The sequence below is a fragment of the Clupea harengus genome, chromosome 12 (genome assembly GCF_900700415.2).
Source record: "Clupea harengus chromosome 12, Ch_v2.0.2, whole genome shotgun sequence".
NCBI classification, from domain to species: domain Eukaryota; kingdom Metazoa; phylum Chordata; class Actinopteri; order Clupeiformes; family Clupeidae; genus Clupea; species Clupea harengus.
The window spans coordinates 19,872,990-19,882,989 of record NC_045163.1 but is presented as its reverse complement, the minus strand read 5'-3'; the positions used below and the strand labels follow the sequence as shown (position 1 = coordinate 19,882,989).

At 45.0% G+C, this 10,000-nt stretch overlaps 1 protein-coding gene across 1 annotated transcript in view; it reads right to left on the bottom strand.

Moving 5' to 3' along the window:
• Positions 1-10,000, bottom strand: part of celf4 (CUGBP, Elav-like family member 4) — an 88,665-nt gene that overhangs the window by 50,858 nt on the left and 27,807 nt on the right. The window contains 1 exon segment of the mRNA XM_031577440.2: positions 9,094-9,176. Within this exon segment, the coding sequence (XP_031433300.1) occupies positions 9,094-9,176 (83 nt within the window).

Here is a 10,000-nt window from a genome sequence, read left to right as displayed (position 1 = left end):
GAGCCGAGAAGAGCAGAGAAAATCTGAAAGAAAGAGAGAGAGAGAGAGGAGAGAGAGTGCAAAAGAGTGAGTGCAAGAGAGAGTAAGAAGCAAACTAAGAGAAAACGAGAGAGAGAGACAGAGAGAGAGAGTGAGACAGAGAGAGAATCATAGAGAGAAATAAAGAAAAAGAAATGGAAAGAGAGAGAGAGAGAAGCTCAAAGAAAGAACAGGGAGCCTGTGCTGGAGAGAGTGTGAGAGGCGAAGCAGGCGCAGACAGCAGTAGGGCGAGCAGCAGCAGCAGCAGCAGCAGCGGTGAGTGGCTGAATCCAGCACCCTGGACAGCGCCTATCGATCCCCAGCCCAGCACACATCACCACAGCTTTGGCAAATTGCTATTGAGAAGTGACCTGTAATGTAATTAGGGGCCAATCCGGGGGCCCGAGTGCCCATCAATAATTAAAAGCTGCCCGAGTGGCGGCCCGCTGGACCGTGGCGCTTCCCGCGCGGGTATTATCACGCCCTCCAGCCCAGCCCCGGTCCTGGCCACATGGCCCAGCATGGCCAATCAGATTTGTGGAAATGCTGCCTCCAATAACAACCACTCGCGGAGGACAAATGCCCCGGCGCCGCACAAATTCTTATTCTAGTATCGTAGGGCTCCTGCACACACTAACGATTACACACACACACACACACGCACGCTCACACACACACGCTCACACACACAGCCACATAAGGCGACACCTACGCACACACCACTACACACACACCCTATCCTTCTCTTCTCTGTCATTCTGTCTCACTCTCAGTGTTCTAAAGCCCTTACCCACACACCCACACACCTACACACCTATACACACACACACCTACACACACACACACACACACACACACACACACTGACAAATGCACTGACCTGACAGCATCCTCACTCTAAGCACTGTGTTGAGTCATAAGCCAACAGAGAAAGAGGCAGCGTTAAGAATGATTAACTATGACAGAAAGAGGGCCACTGTTAAATATGTGTAGCACACGCACAGGGCTTTGGCTTAAATTAACCAGCGGACTTCTCCGCAGCCACATATCATTAGGATTAACTAACACACTGCCCTGAAGTAAGGGCACACATATAACAGCACAACTGGAGCTAACTCGGCAAAAGACTATCACACACACACACACACACACACACACACAGAAAACACACACACACACACACACACAGAAAAAACACACACACACACACACACACACACACAGAAAACACACACACACACACACACACACACACACACAGAGAAAACACACACACACACACACACACAGAAAACACACACACACACACACACACACACATAAACACACAGACACACACAAACTGTGAATTAACTTATCAAATGACCATCCACGCCAACCGGCCCGGGCAAACCGTAGCACCGATCAGCGTCGGAGATCAAACAGCAGAGAAATGATGGGGAGAGACGTGTTCCTGTCACACCTGTCAGAATAAATAATTGCAAACCATTTCTCTGTTTAATGAAAGATCTCTTGAAGCGATTGTGTTTGGCTCTCGCAAAGATAGCTCGGTGTTGAGTGATAATACTGTGTGCGTAACTGCCATGTTTGTGTGTGTGTGTCTGTGTGTGTGCACATGTATAACATGAGTGTGAACCTGTGCATGTAATGTATATGTGAGTGTGTGTGCCTGTACATGTACAGATCGCGTGACTGTATGTACAAGTATTGCATGTATGTATGTGTGTGTGTGTGTGTGTGTGTGTGTGTGTGTGTGTGTGTGTGTGTGTGTGTGCGTGTGTGTGTGTGTGTGTGTTTAATGGTTTTGGTGGTCCTAACACTTGCAGTAGCAGGCGTTATTGATCACTGATGTGCCTTATTGAAAGAGCTGGTGCAGAAGTGGGTCGCTGATGCGATCGATATCGTGGACGCTCTCACCTCTCTGATTTATCTCACACAATGAGAGAGGGAGGGAGAAAAGGAGAGAGAGAGAGCGAGTGAGAGAGAGTGAGACAGAGAGAGATAGAGAGAGAGTGAGACAGAGAGAGAGATAGAGAGAGAGAGAGAGGAACATATCAGAACATACATTTATATATGGTTCTGCTCTCGTTTCTCATTCTTCCTCTCCCTCCATGATTTGGTCTCTCTCTCCTTCCCCATGGCTCTTGCCAACTCTTCCATTATCAGTTCAGTTCAGAGTTGCTTTGTTAGCATGTCTGCAGTATTACAGTGGCGCCAAAGCTAGTGTAAAGAACAACAGAGTAATATAATGGAAATATTAAAGAATAAAAATGACATGTGATGTGAATATAAAATGAATTTAAAGAGGAAGACGAAAGAAGATTTGTGATGTGTGTGTGTGTGTGTGTGTGTGTGTGTGTGTGTGTGTGTGTGTGTATGTGCATGTGCATGTGCATGTGTATGTGTGTGTGTGTGTGTGTGTGTGTGTGTGTGTGTGTGTGTGTGTGTGTGTGTGTGTGTGTATATGTGTGTGTGTGTGTGTGTGTGTGTGTGTGTGTGTGTGTGTGTATGTGCATGTGTATGTGTGTGCCTATAAACACAGGTATATTTTAGACTAGTGTCCCTCAGATGATCCAACTAGTGATTTAAAACATTGTACTGCCAAAGCATCTAAAGGACCTTCGCCAAGAAGTATGGCCATTTTTTCATTGTCATCAAATGATCAAATTTAGGATTTTTGGGGGAATTTAGAGAAAAGGTTCCATCTTAATGTTTCATATTTTACACAGTGTAGAAGAAAGTGCTCCTCTTTCTTAACCTTCTCTGCCTGACAGTGACCACATATACTCGATTCTCCTGACAGTGACCGCATATACTCTATTCTCTCGACAGTGACCACATATACTCTATTCTCCTGACAGTGACCACATATACTCTATTCTGCTGGCAGCCTGCAGGTTTTTCTGTGTCTTCCTGTTTCCACTGCAAGGTTGTGCTCACTGTACTTAGACATGGTTTGCCTCTGCTTGGTATCCCTGACAGAGAGAAGATACTCCAATACGCCAACACATAGGTGTTCATTCTACTTTGGTTGGTAGTCTGGTTTGTCCGATGTTCTGAATAGTCCCAGACCTCGCCTCCATATGCGCAATAGGCTGGATTATGCTGTCGAATATTTTGCACCAGATCATAATTGGGATGTTTATATTGTGAAATTTCCTTTTTAAAGCATAGAATGCCCTACAGGCCTTTTCTTTTAGTGCATTCACTGCCCTGCTGAAACGTGCTGATGCAATAATGACTACACCAAGGTAAGTATACTGCATCCTGTGCTCTAGGGCGGTTGCCGAAGGTTGCCTTTTTTTCCCCTCATAATTATGGTCTTTGTTGGGTTCGCTGCCAGAGCCCAGGACTGACAGTACTGCTCCAGCAGATCAAGGAGCTGCAGATACCCCTGCTCTGAGGGTGAGAGAGGTCAGGCCGTCAGCATAGAGCAGGAGTTTGACCTCTGTTTCTCATTTATTTAAACTCATTTATGTAAATATGCCCCACTCCTCTAGTTTGTGTGAAGAACAGTTTGTTTTCTTCTCTAAATCCAATACTGCATTTATTATTTGAGTACATGGATTTAATTATATTGAATGTTTGACCCCCTATACCGCATTGCAAAAGTTTGTAGTACAACCCATCATGCCAAATAGAGTCAAATGCTTTTTTAAAGTCTAGAAAACAGACACATATCTTTCCATTGATGTGTCTTTTGCATGTTTATTGATTAGGATGTGTGGGGTGCAAATGTGATCTGTGGTTTTACTTAGGGCATTGTGTTTATTAAGGAAGGTTTGAATTCTATCATTTGAAAAACAACTCAATACCTTCCCCGGATTCGTTACTGCTCACAGATATCTATGTAATTATTAGGGTTGGAGATTGTAGATTGGAGTAGTACTCCCTTGATTCCAGATGTCAGGAAAACAGCCAGAATTTAGGGAGAGATTGAATAGTTTGAGCACAACTTTCTGTAACTTTCTGTATTTTAGTATCTCAGCTCACTTTCTTGTGCCAATTCTTCTATTGAAATGGAGCAATCAAGGATTTTGGTTGCTTTTAATAACTGATTCCAAATGTCAATGCTTTTCCTTTATATAATTCTTATTTAGATCAAATTGTTTGAATGGTATGTCACTGTATAGCTTTGTGGTTGGTGTTAATTAGTTCGTTTTTTTTCTTTTGATTGTACATTTTTTTTTTTTATATATTAAATATTTAATCTGAGGGCTGTGTTTTCAGGCTGATGGTCTTTCAAATTTGACGGTTGTGTTTTCTGATGTTCTGGTATTCAAAGTCAAACCAATCATCATGATCTTGTTTTTTAGATTTCGTGCTGACCTCTGGAATATCATGTCCAGCTCATTCACAGCCCTATTTTATTTTATTATTTATTTGTATCGTTAGTGCCTGTGTACATTTTCCAGAACTGTTAGGAGTCCATCCGTAGGTCCGATTAAGTTTATACGACTAGCTGGGCTCCGTGTTGGTGTTTCTGGACTGTCCAGTCCTTTTCAGAAACACATTCATTTTATTACGGCCTGAGAGAGCAGTTTGCTGCCTGACAGTGAATGCACTGAAGGAGGAGGGGTCCATGTCAGTGACTGCGTGATTAACTTCCAAGAGCTGAACAACACATGATCCTTCCTAAAGAGTCCTCTCTAATCCTGCCATTAAGTGTGTACTTGTAAGTGTGTGCCATTAAGTGTGTACTTGTAAGTGTGTGCCATTAAGTGTGTACAGGCCCAAGGCTGCACTTACTCTTCACTGCTTGTTGACAACACAGTCCAGGTCGTTTCTCTGATAACAATTTTCCACCAACGGGGAGTACTAGTTGTAGTTTGTGCACACCAAATTTTGAACTGTTTGGAGCACTACGACCAAAAATAAGGATAAGGGGAGGCTGCTGGAGGGACATGTACTGCGCTAAGATATGTGTTAATTGTTGTGTAATTGTCCATTTTTATCTAACAGTGAGATGTTTGTGATAACAGAAATGTGTTTTGGCAGGATTCTCCCTAACCTACACCCGAGTCCTGAGGCTCAACCACGTCTTACTGTTTTGGCTTGATCCCCATAACCTGAGGGACAGCTAATGGGTGTTTCAGTCGGGATAGTTTGCCAACATTTGCTTTGTCTGTAAAGTCTGCACACCTTGCCTGTGGAGATGGATTCATCATACATGTGATGAAGACTGATGGGGTAGTGATGAGCCAGGTGTACATTGGGCAGTGGGGCACCTCCTGCTCAGCTCAGGGTTGAGCCCATTGATGACATGCCAGGCCGTGTCATAATAACATGCAGGGCTGTGTCATAATGTGGCAGCAGTGTTGAAGTTGTGTGTGTGTGTGTGTGTGTGTGTGTGTGTGTGTGTGTGTGTGTGTGTGTGTGCGTGTGCGTGTGCGTGTGCGTGTGCGTATGGGTGTGAGTGTGCGTATGCGCGCGTGTGTGTGCGTGCGTGCGTGTGTGTGTGTGTGTGTGCGTGCCCTGCTTTTGCATCCATCTTCATGGTTTCACAGTAATCGAGCATGTAGTGTTTGAACAGGCATGCATGCATGTGTGTGTGCGTTTGTGTGTGTCAGACACAGCAGCGTGTGTGGATGTGTGTATTTACAAAAGAATGCAAACCCTGGAACCTGTGTATTTGTGTGTGCAATGGAGCAAGAATAATTATGCGTGCACACACACACATGCACACACACACGCAAAGTACATATTTGAGTGTGTCTGTGAGGGTCTTGATTGTAAATGAGGCTTCCTGTATATGTTCTTGTTTGAGAACAAGAGACCGCGTGAAAGAAAGAGGTGGAGAGTGGGTGTATACATATACAATACACACACAGACACACACAGACACACACACACACAGACACACACACACACACACACACACACACACACACACACACACACACACACACACACACACACACAAACATGCACCCTGCTGTGTGGGCCCTCTGCCAAAATCAATAGAGCGTTTGTGATGCATCATGTGCTTTGGAAAACTTGGGCGCACAGATATCTGAATACAGACAACGGAGAAGCTGTCTCTCCTTCTCTCCTTCTGTGGTTGTGTGTGTGTGTGTGTGTGTGTGTGTGTGTGTGTGTGTGTGTGTGTGTGTGTGTGTGTGTGTGTGTGTGTGCAAAGATTTCATGCATGAAAGCCTAATAGACATATATGTCTTCTATCCACGTTCTAATTCATGGCTTTCCCTGTCATGAAAAAACATGGAAATCATTTGGAGCCATTTCTATACACTATTTATATTTTCATACATATACATGTTTATACTGTATACACACACACACACACACACACACACACACACACACATATATATATTACTATATTATACATATCATTTTTTTTTTACTGAATATGCATATAAATATATAAATATATATATATATGTCCTGTTAGCCACCTGCTACTAAGCGGAACCCTAAGACGGGTGGAGGGAATGCTGATGCGGGGCTTTGAACATGCACCCGTTTCCAGAGGCGAGAAAGACTGACTTAACCCGCAAGCCCCCGCATTTACACACGCGGCACAGCCAAGCCAGCAGACTGGAGCATTAGCCATGTTAAAATGTTATATTTAAAAGGCCTTGAAGCGTACCCTCCAGAGTCAGTCTCTCTTTCTTTCTCGTTCCCTCTCTCTTTCTTTCTCTCCTTCTCTCTCTCTCTCTCCGGCTCTTGTGCCCGCTCTCTTACTTCCATTTGGATTCGCTGGCTGCTTTCTAGCATGAAACAACTTTCTAACTTTTGAACATAAAAACAACTTTCCCCCAAAACCATCACAGTGTCAAATGAAGTGGAAAAGAGGCTGTGAAAGTGGTGCGCATGGCTAAGGCAGGGATTGAGTGAGTGCGAGAGGGAGAGGGAGAGAGAGGGAGAGATAGAGAGAGAGAGAGGGAGAGGGAGAGGGAGAAGGAGAGAGAGGGAGAGATAGAGAGAGAGGGAGAAATGGGCAGGGAGAGAGAGGGGGGAAAAGGAGATGGAGAGAGAGGGAGAAAAGGAGAGAGAGACGGAGAGAGGGAAAGAGAAGGAGAGAGAGAGAGGGGGAGGGGACTGCTGCCGTAGCTGTGGGTTCCGCACCAGATGAAATGTCCCGCTGCCTCTCCCATCCGCTCCTCACCGCATCACTCGTTCGTTATGATGGGGGGATTCACCTGTGCAAGCATCAAAAGCTCTCATCGTTCGCTCTCTCTCTCTCTCTCTCTCTCTCTCTCTCTCTCTCTCTAACACTCTCTCTCTCTTCACCTTACCGACTTCAGATTGTTGGCATTGCCTTACACATGGCTTACGCTGAGACAAAGACACACAGTCAAGCCCAGGAACATGAATGGTTAATGAATCTCAGCTTTGCTGTCTTCATTGTAGATTTCGGTGATCAGTGTTTAAATCTTTGGCAGACAGTGCCTTCCCTTCCATTCCCTTTGTCTTGAACATCCTTCCCTCTGATAGCGCACTTCTTATTACTGGGCCTGTGACTACACATTATACTGTATATGGAATATTTAGTGTAATATTCATCACTATAGAATTAGCACTGATCCCATGCTCTTATTAGTCAGCCAGTGACTGGCCACTGACATTCCTACTTACTGCCATGACAACTGGAGACTGTATCACAATAAGAAGGCCTCTACTATTTGGAAAGTGCTGCATTTTATTTTCAAAACTGTGACCATGGAATCTGTTACACTGGCCAAATTGTATTATCAAAAGAATATTATTTTTTTAAAGAGAGAATATATCATGGGCTCATAGTGGTGAAAGTAACCCCCCCCCCACACACACACACACACACACACTCACAGACAGAGGAACACACACTTCCAACCCCCCACCCCTGTGTTCCGCTGCGCTTCTGTGATGTCATAATCACTCGCATCAAAGGCGCTCGGATCTTCACGGCGACTGTCAACATCCCTGGAGGCGTCATTAAAACCCAGTCCGGGCTGACAGAGAGACATCAAAACACACACACATACACAACACACACACACACACACACACACACACACACAACACACACACACACACACACACACACACACACATACACACACACACACACACACACACAACACAGTACACACACTGTAACTTGACTAAACAAAGTAAAAGCCCTGCAAAGACAGAATGTACCATGGGAGTGCAGAAACCCCATCCACCCCAACACAAACACTCACACCTCACACATATCCAAGACACACTCAAGCCCAGACCCACATTCTTCAATAGGTACACACACACACACACACACACACACACACACACACACACACACACATGTAGTCATTTGGTGGAAAGCACATCTGCATGGCCCCCTCCCATCATTTCAAAGCAATCACACACACCACACAAATGCACACATGCTGTACTAAGAGAGACTATAAATAGGACAGTTCTGGTGTGATACTGCATGGTGTCTGCCCTTGGGTGCATGTAAAATTGTGTGTGTGTGAGTGTGTGTGTGTGTGAGTGTGTGTGTGTGTGTGTGTGTGCATGTGTGTGTGTGTGTGTGTGTGCATGTGTGAAAAAAGAAAGAAGAGAGATGGAGATAGGGAGAGGCTAGAGAGAATATAGCACAGCACTCTGAAGTGCTAATAATCATACATATCACTCAAGTGTGGATCCTGTGTGAGGGTTACATGCATGGGAATGTGCCCATGACTTTAGCATGAGCATGAAATTGAATGCATGTGCAACACTTTGTCTGTGTGTGTGTGTGTGTCTGTGTGTGTGTGTGTGTGTGTGTGTGTGTGTGTGTGTGTGTGTGAGTGTGTGTGTGTGTGTGTGTGTGTGTGTGTGTGCAGTGGACAGACAGAGACAGACAGAGTATGGGTGTATGGGAATATGCATATACCTGATATGGATGCGTGTGTTTGTGTTTGTGTGTATGTTTGTGTATGTGTGTGTGTGTTTGTGTGTGTGTCTGTGTGTGTGGTGTGTGTATGTTTGTGTACATGTGTTTGTGTGTGTATGTGTGTGTGTGTGTGTGTGTGTGTGTGTGTGTACGTGTGTGTGTGTGTGCATGTGTGCATGTGTACAGAAGTAGTAAGACTGGTGGCTTACCCCAGGCAGGGTCTTCTGCTCGTGCAGAGCGGTCTGCGCTTTCAGAGCTGAATCCCTCGCACAGTATGTCAGGAAGGCACAGCCTAAGAGAGGAGAGAGAGGGAAGGAGAGAGAGGGGGAGAGAGAGAGAGAGAGGGAGATGAGGAGGGGTGCAGAAGAGAAAGGGGGGGAGAGAGAATAAGAATAATGTCATTGCAAAACTGGCATAGACGCTGAAGCAAAAGAGACAGAACAACACCAACATATGAAGCCTGGTGTCCCCAGGGAGTGAAGGATAGAGAACGAGCGAAAGAGAAGAGAAAGGAGCGAGGAACGAAAGAGGGAGAGGGGGAGGGGGTGGTGAACAGCCTGCAGCCAAAGATCCATCACAGGCACACACGCACCCACACACACACACACACACACACAGACATAAATTCACACCAAAACACACACACACACACACACACACACACACACACACACACACACACACACACACACACAGAAAGAAAGAGATGCTTTTACTGTCTTCTTCTTTAAGAATTTAAGTGCTGTCTCTCTCTCTCTCTCTCTCTCTCTCTCTCTCTATGTGTGTGTGTGTTGAATGTGAGGGTGTGTGACTGAGTAGGATAGAGGACAGATTGGAAGTCTATGCGTCTTTTGACAGAATCAAATCTGAATCCAGCCCAAACATGTCAGATCCTCATTTACCACCTGGTCTGATGAATGTGTGCTTGTATGTGTGTGTGTTTGTGTGTGTGCTTTTGGAGATCTTTCAATGAATAAAATACATGTCCAGCTGCCCCATTAGAGCAGTGCCCAAACGACAACACACACGTGCTAATGTGCTAGCATTAGCGCAAACACTAATTACTATCATTCGCAGTCCCTCCCTGTCTCCAAAACTCAGGTGGCCAATGTCCAA